The following is a 13,357-nucleotide window of genomic DNA, read 5'->3' as shown; positions in this document are numbered from 1 at the left end:
GATCGGTGATTTAATTTCCTTCTTTTTTTGGGTCTCTATAAACTTCCACAAACAACTAGCAACTTCGTTTGAACCTCGTTTAGGAATTTGTTCATGCCATACATAACAGATACCATCATTGTTGCCTATATCAAATATGGTGAAGTTGTATGTAACATACTTACTTTTATAATAAAAATCGCTTTCATTCGATTGGGGAGTCGCTAAAAGTTTTTGGAGATCGAAACATGAAACGCAGATGGTCTTATCTATTAAGGCGAGTTCTTTGTCACTGTTTTTTTATATTTCTAGCCACTATTTTATTGGCTAAGTGACGTTCATAGTTCTCCCGTAAGTCGACCTTCCCAGTTTCATCAGCTAGGTTAAAGACTGAACAGAAATCGCACTGATCTTTCTTTGGTCTAAAGAAACATATTAAATTCAGTGTTAAAGATGTCTCTATACTGGCGATGCGTAGCAAGTTGTCCAATAATGTTTTCATCGCCATAAAGTTCCGTATATAGTTTATACAATTTTTGAATGCTTAAACCCTCCTCCAGATTCATCCTCTTAGAATCCTTTCGAATATAATGTGAGGGTACACACGGAAATAATTTTATGTGCTTTCTCACACTTTCTGCAATATCTGGAGTAAGTCTATGTGGTCGAACTTTATGTTTTCCACGTTGATCTGATTGTAAAACTCTAGTTTCCTTTCTTTTAGTCAATGCTGTATTTACCCATGTTTGTGAAACCAAGAGTTTTTAAAGACATATTTGGTTTTGTTCACCGCCGAGCTGAAAATGATATTGCCCAGAAAAATTCCTACGAGAGTACACACCAGCAGAAATAGTACTTTGTTTTTTCTCTATCTGTGTCACATGCTGTACAATAAAGTCCCATTACCTTGTATGATCTTGCAAGTTCCAAAAGTCTTTAAAAATCTTCTGTCTCATTTCTTGATTCATTTTTGTGTTACACTTAAGTCTGCATGTTTGTTGGCAAGGTTCGCCTATTTTTCTTGCCTTAACCAGTTTTCCCTGTCGATTTGTATGTTCCATCCCAACTTAATCTTAAAATGCGAAAACTGTATTAACTCGCGAGACAACGGCGCTTCCGTTCGGAATGCCGAGGAAGACTATACTAACTTAAGATAGGATAGTTTTCGTTGGAAAATGTATAGATATACAAGTTAGTACAATATTGAAGTGCAAAATTGGTTGCCTAAACATGGTCAAATTAACTTAGAACTTTATTCGTTGAAAGATATGACGGTAATCTACTTATTCGGGGGTGTAACTCAAAAACGCCAAAAATTGAGTTAGTACAGTCTTCGTTGGACGAGTCGATTTGTTTTATATGTCTATGTAAGCAAAACATCTTATAAATATCTATGTTTATGGTAATGGTTATTTAAAATAATTAAGTAAAAATTTTTACTTCAAGGCAACTAAAATGATTGAAAAATTTAAATAATACAAAAATTAGTAAGACATACACAAGAACGCTGTCATTTTGACATTCTTAAAACTTGAAATTTCCAGTATCTACAAATCATTGTCTGTCATTATATCCGCTATCTTTGTTGGCTATTATGTTTATGGTAATGGTTATTTAAAATAATTAAGTAAAAATTTTTACTTCAAGGCAACTAAAATGATTGAAAAATTTAAATAATACAAAAATTAGTAAGACATACACAAGAACGCTGTCATTTTGACATTCTTAAAACTTGAAATTTCCAGTATCTACAAATCATTGTCTGTCATTATATCCGCTATCTTTGTTGGCTATTATCATTATTATGGATGAACAAATGGCTATAATGTAACGGTTTTGCGTCTATAAGTAGAAAAAGACGCAATATAAAGAAATATCCATGAATAATGTAATATAATGCGCAAAAATGAAAAGACGTAGCTTATTTGTAATTTTAATTTTTCTTCGTGACATCGTAAGATTGCCAAATGTCCACAATATAAAGCGATTAGTTGTATCAAACATATTCACTTTTTTAACATTTAAATAATTTTAATCGTAATTATTGTTAGTAATTTTGTTAACGATATTAAAATAACTGTCTCGCGTTCCATGGAGAACTCTATTGCACAGTTCTGTGCGTTCCGTTATGTTCGGTCACATCTCGATGCTTGATATCGCGCGCGTCGCTTCTTTCAGTCAGTGTTTACCAACAATCGAGAAGGGACGCGCACGTTCTCTGAATCTAGTGCGGTTACATGTGCACAACGTAACCAGTTTACATAACAAGCAAGTAAAACGACGCAGGGCTTAACCTGATGAACGCAGTGACGGTTCGGCAAGGGGCTGTTATTACGTAACGTGAGAGTTCAAACAGTTGAGGAATCACAGTGTGTTGAATAATTGCGCAAGTAATACCTTCATAGATCAATAAAGTAGGCACCACATGAGGTAACTTAACATGGAATAAGAGTTACACAATGCAGCGGGAGAGTGGTAATGTATTAGAACAGGCTGAAAACTTCTTACAGAAGTACCCGGATTTGATAACCTCACTTTACAGTTATCACAAGAAGTCTAAGCTAAAGTCCGAGGGAAGGATCTTACGTAGGGACACAGAGAGAATCAGGAGGTATAGAAAGTTTAGAAAAGAGCCCAATTCGCGGCTGAAACAATTCGAAAACGCATTTTTTCAAGCGATGGACCAAAAACCTCTTCTCTTTACTTGTCCCGTGTGTAGAAGCGTCCTTAGGACGCCGGTGACCATCGAGTGCGGGCATACCTTTTGTAACGACTGTTTAAGTTCGCCAGAAAATAATTTTTCCAACAGATGTGCCGTTTGTGCCGCGGAGTTAGTGCTCGAAAGGCGGTGTATCAATGTTTTGGTTCAACATCTGGTCGAAAAATGGAGGGAACGAAATAAACACATTGATGATACAGGTAAGTCGGATTCATTTTATAGTTATATAACTCCTTATATTCCAAAGTACGCTTTTTGTGATTAGGAGAATTTTTGGACGGAAACTGACAGCATTAGGACTTTTAAAAAACATTCGAGGGGTTACATAACTCCTTATCAATTATTACGCCTCAACATATTGCGGTTGGATTATTATATTTTGGTTGTTTGGGTGTATTATTCAACAGCTCTATTGTTTGAATATGTGTGGGTAGTACTGATATCTTTTAAATTTGAAAATATAATAAGTAATATCCGCGCCACAATGAATTAATCAGTAAAATTATCAATGTTATGATTGTTATGTACCTATTAATAATCAAAATATGTATTAGAAATGCTGCTGCAATTCTATTCTTAACTTTTTAATGTCGATGTCTTTGTATATTTCATGGTACCAGTTAGTTAGGGCTACCGTTTTATCTAGTGTATCTTTCAGTAGGTAACCCCTTATTATTTTTGTTGACTGTACTCAGAAAAAATATCATTTTAATTTGTGCAATGCTGATACTTTTAATTTAAACGAAAAATACTTGACGTTTAAAGAATATTTTCAAAATAATTTCCCCAGTTCTATGTAAGTTATGTTCAGAACTTATAATGAAAGAAGTTCTGTATAAATCTGAGACATTCAAAAGCCTTCTTGTGCCGAGTATCTTGCATAACAGATAACAGTGCATCCTGAAATGCACGAATTGTTAAGAAACATACCTTGTTTCAACTTCGTATTTTGTAAAAGTTAATTTTCTAAACAAAATTTGTAGACCATGAATATTCTTATCCATATATCAGTATCAGTTGTGGCAAATATATCAGATAACATCATCAGTTCCGCGATACGTCCGAAAGTTTTGCTTGAAAGTGACTAAACAGCTGCAAGTCATAACTCTTTCACTGAAACAGCTCAAAGTTGTATTACGAATATGAATGAATGCTGATTTATTACGCTCATACTTTTCCAAAATTACTTTATAAACTTACATAACCCAATTTTCTGTATTCAACCTTCAATGTGCATGTCTTGTTATATAACTGCGGTATTTTTATCAAAAATAAGTTTTGATGTTTGCTTTTGATATATGGTGTATAACTTTTAGCGCATTTCATTAGGTTAGTAGATACTACATAGGGACTACTTTTATGCAGTAAGGAGAAGTTTTTGAAGGAAAAGGTTCGTTTGACTAGCTTTTAATGCGAGTGTTTTTTTATCTTGTGTTTTAGTCGAATTAAAATTTTCTTACATTTTGAATCAGTTCAAATTTTGAACCCTCCAATCAATCTATCACCTTCTAACCACTGTATTGTTTCTTCTGAATTCAAATTCTCACTGCTTGGTAGATAATTACAAAGCTGTCCAATTTAATAAACTGTAACAACGTCCATTTCCTCTATTGAGGTTGTTTCATCTGTTCTACATTTTAAGATCAACTCATGTACTGGCAGCATCGCAATCGCAAATAGTGTATGCTTTCCAAAATTCATTCACAGAATTTACATCATTACTTAAATGTAAACAAACTTTCAATAAAATAGTTTCTATAACAGTGTTTCATGTTTTCAATGATGCATTGGTTCATGTATTGTGTGCTTGAAGTTTTATTCCCTGTAAGAAAGAAGCATCTTGTTTTGCCATCGTCACTTTTTATCTCACAATTAGAGTGAGTTGGTGCACTATTCATTAGCAACAATGCTGTCTATGACAATGGTAATTTCGACAATGAGCCTAATCTTTGGCAGGTAGATGATCAATTTTTTTGAATTAACGAGGCTTTTGTGATTTTCCAACCACTAGAAGGGGTAGTCTCTAGTTGCCGATATAATTTGCTCAAACCATTACCCTGATCGGATCTTTTTGAACTTTAAAACTTAAAGCAATTTTGTCAGATAGTGCTACTAATGTCTTTTGTGGCAAAGCCTTCCAATTTAGTCTGGTATAGTCAGCTTTATAGACAAATCAATGCTGAAAATGTGAGTATTAGACATTGTTATAGAAAAAATCATAATCAAAAACATCAGTTTATCAGATTTTAGATAAAAATAATTATTAAAATTATAGACTGGACTAAAAGTGTGGACCTTTTTCCATCTTTATTGGAGACCTTTTAAAAACACACAAAACAACTGTCAGCTTTAAACGTCAAGCTATTGATAATTTTATGAATTAATGTCAAAATCTGAGTAATTATTTTTAAATGTAATTTTTATTGCAATCAATTGATTTAATCCTATATAAATACAATGTTTAACATCACAAGAAATAAGAGAAAAGCAAAAAAATCACGATAAGAAATTATCATTTGAAGAGCTCAAAGCTAAAAGAATGAGGGTCCATTATTTGTCATTATGCAGATAATACTAATTTCTTGTACTTGTGTCTCATGTAAAATATTTTATGGTATCTAACTAAGCACAAAGGATAAAGGTGTACAAGCCATTCAGCTCTGAAAAATTCGCCTTTTAGGCTAAAAGAATGAAGGTGCTACATATGCCAGCTAAAACGATGACAGTACATCTAGTTCAAATTGCTGACCACACAGGTCTCTGCTATTAGTGATGTTTGTTGCCCAGATGTTTTGTAAACATACATACCTGTGTTTATTTTACAGCTTTCTATTCTGGTGTAGATTGGTGTTATGGTTATGTATCCATGAGTTAGGACCAGACTGTAAGTGTTTAAAACTTGAGTGCTTTAAAAACATAAGTTTAAGTGAAAGACAAGATATTATTTCAAGTTCAACCTGCTCTCATCACATGACAAACAATAAATGTATCTTGGTGGACTGATAGTATGCTGTCCTATCATGCACCATAGGCCTAAAAAGCCCGAAGCTGAAGCAGATTTTCACACATTTTTGTATACTTACAAGGTAAGAGTAAGAAATGAGCAGGTAGTTAGAAATACCTATATGGTATAAAGCATTTCTGTCTCTTCACGGCATCACGGCCAAAAGAGTACAGAATTTACAGAGCCTAAAAACTACAGGCGTAGCACCATTGGACATGCGAGGAAAGCATTGTTCGAAGCCTAATAAGATTCCAGATGATATTATTGCCTCTGTAATTGATCACATTAAATCCTTCAAAACTAGAAACTCACACTACGGGTTAGCAGAATCCAAAAAACAATACTTAACTGAAGAGCTTAATGTAAGTAAAATGTATTCTTTATAAAAAAAATACCTTATCCAGATAATAAAGTATCTCTGGAAAAGTACAGGCAAATATTTAATTCTAATTTTAACTTGTCTTTTGGCTATCCTAGCTGGGACACCTGCAGCACCTGTGATGAACTTACAGTAAATATTGACGCAATATAAACTAAGTTAACCCTACCTGCTACAGCCGATAATCACAATGATCTTGCAAAACTAAACTGTGAACTAAAAATTCTTTTGCAAAAAAAAAGAATTGCATTTGAGGAAAGCTGCTTCTTTTTACAAAATTAAGAAAAGTGCGAGGCTTAAAGCACAAAAAGACAAAACAAAAGAAGCGTTTGCAATGGATTTCCAAAAGAATCTGCCTGTCCCAAACATTAGTACTTCCGATGTTTATTATCGTAGGCAACTATCATTTTACATGTTCAACATACACAAATTTTCAGACACAGAATCTTTTTTTATACCTATGCAGAAGTCTATGACATGAAAGGAGGAGATGAGGTTTGTTCCTGTCTTTGGAGGAATATGGGCTTAATCAATCAAAAATCTGTGGTTGAAACTCCTTTTGAGTGGAACGAAATGTGAACACACCAGATCCAAACCAACACCATTTTGAGATATTTCTTGCGAGAACCAGGAAATATTTAAGTCATGGACTAAGTTTATTTCTCCGGTGGATAAGTACAAAAAGTCGTCCTTTCAAAACACGACTTGTACGATAACTAAGCATCGTTTCTCATCACCCTCGAATGATGTTACATCATCAGACTGTTAATGACCTAAATGAAGAAAGTATTGTTGCTAAGCCTAAGAGGCTACCAGAAGCCTGTTTTCACCTGCCAGAGCCAGCATATTGTGGACTTTTACAACTAAATAAAGCGGAATAAGACGATATTCAGCATTTGAAAAAATTTTGTTCTATAAAGTCTCAAGCATAGTTTGACGCACTGCCACATGCTTAAAGCTTTTCATTGCATCCATTACTACCAATCTTCTAGTGTATTTCTGTAATCAACAGGAGCAGATCTGTATATTACTTTTGAAAATATAGACTAATCTGTATTTTTAGTTTCATTTTAAGACACGTTAGTGGACCCCCATCCATTTACCCTGAGATTTCATGACATCAAAAGATAAATAAATTTATATTTGTAGTATTCATGAATTAGTAACCAAAATGAGTCCTTTCGTTGTTATTTTTATATCTAGTTTTAAAACTTAAAAACCTAATTTCTCAAAACTTGTTTTTTTGGACCCCCATCCTTTTAGCCCTGACCTCTTCATTTGTATGATACAATATATACTTTCAAGACTACTTTTCAATAAATTTAAACGTATAAGGTAATTACTTTACCACAAATAGTGTTAAAGGTATGTTTGTTTTGATAAGTACAATACTACAGGCGATTATGACTATGCCGCTGACTTAGAGTGCTTTTAATTTCAATTATTGAAAAATTTCTTATCTTTCATTTATGACTAATATAGTTTATCTACTTACACCATATTTAAACACATCGCAAATAGTGCTGTTAAAAGCTCACTGTCCTACATTATCATTTAAAATAGATACCATATTGATGTCGCGTTACGTAATTTCCTATGTAAAAACAAAAAGCATTGTTTCAAATTACGCATATAATAAAAACTTTATACAACACGAAAAGTAGATAATCAGTACTCTGGCGCCAATAAAACATTGTGAAGACATGCTCAATTTGTTAAGCTCGTTTTAATATAGCATATATTGTAAATTGTAACAAAGTTATGCTTGCTTCAGAGTTCGTGATGTCACCGAGTAGAAGGGAACTGTTAATAGTAGTAGCCTCGGTTGTTAAGTGGACATGATTTTTCGGTACCAAGTGGGTTCGAATCCCATCCTCCGGAGTTCTTCGTTTGTCTCACAAACCGCGCAGTAGACCTTTAAAGGAAATAACGAAATTCATTCGTTTTCTTACTTTGATCTTTAGTGACAATTATATTTCTTTTAGCTTAAAGTGAGAAAGTTCCCGACGTTTGATACGTTGTATACCATAGCAGTTAAAATACTTTACAATGAAGTAAAAACATCCCAGTATACTTAATTGGTATATGTTCAATTAAACGTTAAAGAACCAACTGGGTTACAATTGTTCAGAACGAACATTTTTGGTCTTATTAGACCGTCTTCGATAAACTTCAGTGACCTTGCAAGTACTTCTAATAGGTTCACTGAAGATGGTTTGATAAGAGAGATTTGTTGTCTTTAAAAAGACAACCACATGCAGCGATGACGGTAAAATTCTTCTGTTAGTGATCCCATAATATATCATGAGGAAAAAATCTCATATTATCCCGACGTATATTTATAAATAAAAAGAAAATACCACTGTTGGTGAGTCAATAACATTTAGAGGATACATCATTTATGTTTTTAAATAACATACACAAAAAATCAGAATTTGGTGTTTATATTGAGAGTAGACTAAATGTAAGACAAAAAACTTACCATCTCGGGATAGTATCATGAGGTTTTTTCCTGTTTTTTTTCTCATGATTTAGTATGGAATTACCAACAGGAGAATTTTACTGTCATCATTGCATGTAGTTAGTTGTCTTTTTAAGGCAAGTAAGTGTCTTTCAGCTATTATTTTCACCTACTAAACCAATATAAAATTACAACTTGTTCTTTAGCTAAATTATTTCCTCTTTCATCGATCAATTTTCATCAATCAGTCAACAATTATTTCTCTAACAACATTTTACACACAACCAAAAACAATTTTTTTTCAGGTACCAAAATTCAACCACTTTCAACATACAACTTATTATTATCTAAGTTACATTAAACCATGTCTAACAACAATAACCCCCCACATTGTGTTAATACACCTACAATCATACAGATAATACAAATTTTCTCAGAATCCGTTTAAAGTTTAATAGGTGGTAAGTACATTAAAGGATCATCTTACCAATCCATATACTCACTCATACATCTATCCACATTATTACACCTTTTTCTTTATTATGTGTATATATGTATGTATTGATGTTTGCCTACCTATATTTCAAATATTGTCTAAGGTCATCCCATCTATACAATTGTTCTAGAATTAACCCTTTAAGGGGCAGAACTATTTTTTTTTTGTAAAAATATGCTTTTGAATATACTCTGTTCGCTATTCACAGTCCGAACTGTCTAGTGAATTTAAAATTATTTTTTTGCGAAGTTAGTTACTTTTTGCCAGACTAAAAGTGGCTGGAAATTACTATACAACCAAGCACACGTACCCATAGCCAATATTAATAGTAAACAAACTAAATAGTAAATAAAATAGAACTTTGTGAATTACCGATAATCAATATTTATTTATCTGCACCATATAATAAATAGTTATGTTAAATTATAACAACTAAATTATATATTATTTAAATATATACTACCCAAAATTTGATGCGTTTAGTATACACTTCCACTATTTAGAATAATTCTTCTTTTTTTAAAGAAAGAAGTCTGCAATAGTAGGATACTTGAGCTATTAATACTGAGAAGTAGGAATTGTTGTGTTGTAGGTTTCCGACAATGAATCTGTCAAAATATGCCCGAGCTAAGCGAATGAAGTATAGTAAAAGTAATTCATTATGCATCATTAACAAGACAAAAAATATTTAAAAAATTCTTTCTTTCTCAGAAGGACTGGAAAGGGTGGTAGATGTGCATTTTGACAAACAAGTAATACTTAGGGGGCAATGGTATATATAGCGACCCGTAAAAACAATTACAAAAATTCATAAAAAAATACTTTATTTTGAAAATATAAAAAAAACTAAATACAGGAATATTTTGAATTTAGTATCTAAGAACATTCTATCTACTATGGTACGGTGCAAAGCAGTCTTTGCATAGAGCAACTTTACAAACTTGACAAATTACATTGCTGCTCATTTGTTTCTTTTTATATAATGCACAAAGGGCACCGCGCCTATAAGTTCCTTTGGTGGGTAAGTGTGAACCAGCATTCAAAGTTGAGTTTGATAGAGGTCCAGTCTCCTTATATAAATTATAGCTTTTACTATTGCTGCGTCTAAAAGGTAGTAAAATATTATTACCCACCAACGTCTTGATTTCCTTGTGATGGAGTAGTTAGCATGATATTTATCGAATAGATCTACTCCATCCATGTATTTGTGATAATCGGCTATTGCCTGAGGACATGGTACTTGATCTCTATTTCCGATTTTGTTTCTTGTCTCAAATTATGTTTTTTCTTGAAAATTATGTAGGGTACTTACAACACTAACACATTTTAAGCTTCTATCTTTCCATTATACACAGATATTTCCCCAGAACTAACCGAATCTGACTGATGTTGGGAAAGCTCTTTATCGACACATACTTAATATTTGTTTTGGAAAATATTTTCTTGTTTGCCTTACAGTGCCACAAGCAAAAGTGTTCATTCCAGTAGTTTCTGCATCAGTGGTATTTTGGTGGAAAAATTATCAAAGTATACGCAATAACCACGATGATATTTCGACGTAAATTCTAAAAGAACACGTTCGCTTAACATATTTGACTTGATTCAGTGGCTTTTCCTTGATATATTTGAAAATTTAGAAGATATCCCATTTTAGCACATGCCGATGCCCAAATTTTAAAGCCTCTTTTTATTGGTTTCATTGGCATGTACTGTTTTAGTGATGTACGCCCTTTGAAAGCACACCTGCTTTCATCAATAGATAGGTGTCTATATGGCGTAAAAGCATTTTGAAAGGTCTCTAAAAGATATGAGATATGAGTGGTCTAAGTTTGTAGAGCCTATCAAACTCTTTAGTTTTCGGTTGGGGCGTATTTTCATTATTGTTTAGATGCAAAAATATCAAGACTTTCAGGAACCTTTTTAATATAAATACTTTAGTCACACGTTCATCATGGAAGTTTTCATTGCTGGACCAGTATGACCTTATTGTTGGAAGGCTTTGGAACCCCATGACTCTAAGTATTCCCAAGAAAGCGTCGAGTTTTTCCATATCCATAAAAAGTAGCGAATTCTTCTTTGTAGCGTAGAGGTTCGTTTCTTTGGAAGTTGTTTGACAGATACTCTCACTAAAGAAAACTCTGAAGAAGTCGATTGGCTTACTCGAATTAATGTCAACATTGACGCTTGAAGACTCAGTAAAATCAAATGATTCGAAAAGGAGATTGGGGACAGAGCTTGTTCCTCTTTCTCGTCTTTATCGCCAGGAGTTAAGGAATTTGTTGCTTGAAGTAATATTAACAGTTGTTTATCCTCGTCTTCTTCATCAGAACAAATTTTTTTTAAGAAATAACCTAGCCAACTTGTTGTGTTTTAAACCAAATCGATCATCTGGAGCAAAGTCAGGATCTTGATCCGAATCATTAAAATCTTCGTTTCCGCTTGAATTATTTGTCTTTCTTGTAAGAGTACATTGGCGCACCCTTTTTAAGTGCTGTACTGAAGTTCTGGAACATGTCGGCTGGCTGTCTATACAAGTAGCCGAGGATTGTGACGGAGTTCTAGAAATTGAGTTTATCTCAGGGAAATTGTCGTCCGCATCCTCATCGCCATCAAATTGGGAAAGACAATACTCTTCATCACTTAGATGGTCCGCTATATACTGTAGTTCAGCTTCTGTAAGCGGTCGGTTTTGAGACATCTAAAAAAAACAAATAATGTACTGGAAAAAAGGTAATGACAAATAGGCCTAATAAATAATTTAAAGTCTTTTAGAACCTTGCCTAGCAAATAAATACTAAACTTTGCTTTAATGTATCCGTAAAAATTTTAGTATTGTGCGTAAACTACGATCTCGATATTTTTTTGGTTTAGTATGTGAAAAAATCTTTTATTTGCTACAATCCCCAAAATGATTAAAAACATTTTTCTAGCGCTAATGTCTAACAACAAGATTTTTATAGAGATTTGTTGCCACAATATTGTTTATTAACTGGCATAAGTTTCAAAACTAATAAATAAAAATTGTTTTTATGCCGGGATAATAAAAACAATGAATTTTGGGGTTAGAATTCTTATGAAACATATTTATTCCTGCAATAACTATTCCAGTGCTTTTAAAGAATTATCTGATAGTTAAAAATAATGAAAAAAGTACACTTGACACCTACCTTCAATTTTTGTCCAAGTATTTTATTCCAAATGACACGTGTGCAAAAAAACAAAAATAAAATTGAACGATTTTTTACATAGACTGTTGCAGAAAGGCACGCTGGTAGCTTATCATACCAGTTTTGTGAAAAGCACGTGGTTGCCACGCCGTATACAGGTTTTCGGTATTTATAGCTACCAGCAAGCATTCAGTGTATGGATTGCGCCTATAAGGATTGTTTTCACCACAATTCTGAAGGCAAAATAAGCCTTAATAGCTTGTGGTATATATATCTACCAGATAGCGTTAAATGGTTAATAAGATAAAACCGGTAAGTGAAAAAACCAATAGCTGCAAGAGAAAAGCAAAAACAGAAATGACTAGATCTCTATTGACCTAAAAATGCATTCAAAGAGCCTGTATATACAACTAAGTATATTTCTTATCTATTGAAATACACCTATAGTCATATAATATTTTTTAAAATAAATAATCGATTTTTGCAGGCTCCATAAAATTTTTCTCGACTATTTAAGTACTAATCGCATGTAGTAATACATACTGATTAGGAAAATACATTATATACTTTTTAGTCCAATTACAGAGTTACATAAGTCGATTCGAAGGATGAAAATTAGTCACGTTATTATATAAGTCGTATTATATTTCATATATATTTCATACATTATTAATCTACATTGTTTGGTTGTGGCAAATTTATTCTAAAGGTTATTTTTAATAATATGGGTACAATACAATTGTTATACATTTGATATTCAAGCGAACACAAAAAGATTTTAAAATACGGCTTGTAGACGATTACTGAACATCCATTGAAACTGTTAGAATAAATAACTTTTAATATTTGAATATTTGCATACTTTTTCTTGTACATACATTTCCCTTATGGCTTTTCATTTGGTTGCTTAAGCTGTCATCTGTTTGCTCTATCTACTGCATCTTAACGCAATATACGCCTACCCGCTGAAAGCGTATAGCACTTAAAGAAGAAGAATATCGCAGCGAATTTTAATTTACTTTACTTGTAACTTTTTTAGATTTCTTTCTGTTATTGAAGCGATTCTTCTTCTTCTTACGGTACCTATCCGCTCCGGATGTTGGCCATCAGCATAGCTGCCTAACTTTACTTGCAGCTATTTGGAATAGTCCA

At 33.0% G+C, this 13,357-nt stretch overlaps 1 protein-coding gene across 1 annotated transcript in view; it reads left to right on the top strand.

Annotated features, from left to right (window-relative positions):
* The first annotated feature begins 2,160 nt into the window (after positions 1 to 2,160).
* The window catches only part of LOC140450330 (LON peptidase N-terminal domain and RING finger protein 3), a 188,049-nt gene continuing 176,852 nt past the window's right edge, over positions 2,161 to 13,357 (top strand). The window contains exon 1 of the mRNA XM_072543911.1: positions 2,161 to 2,898. Within this exon, the coding sequence (XP_072400012.1) occupies positions 2,439 to 2,898 (460 nt within the window). The 5' untranslated portion in view covers positions 2,161 to 2,438. The remainder of the gene's footprint in view (positions 2,899 to 13,357) is intronic.

The sequence above is a fragment of the Diabrotica undecimpunctata genome, chromosome 9 (assembly GCF_040954645.1).
Source record: "Diabrotica undecimpunctata isolate CICGRU chromosome 9, icDiaUnde3, whole genome shotgun sequence".
Taxonomy (NCBI): Eukaryota; Metazoa; Arthropoda; class Insecta; order Coleoptera; family Chrysomelidae; genus Diabrotica; species Diabrotica undecimpunctata.
Note: the sequence above shows the minus strand (reverse complement) of the source record. Positions and strands in the feature narration are given on the sequence as shown.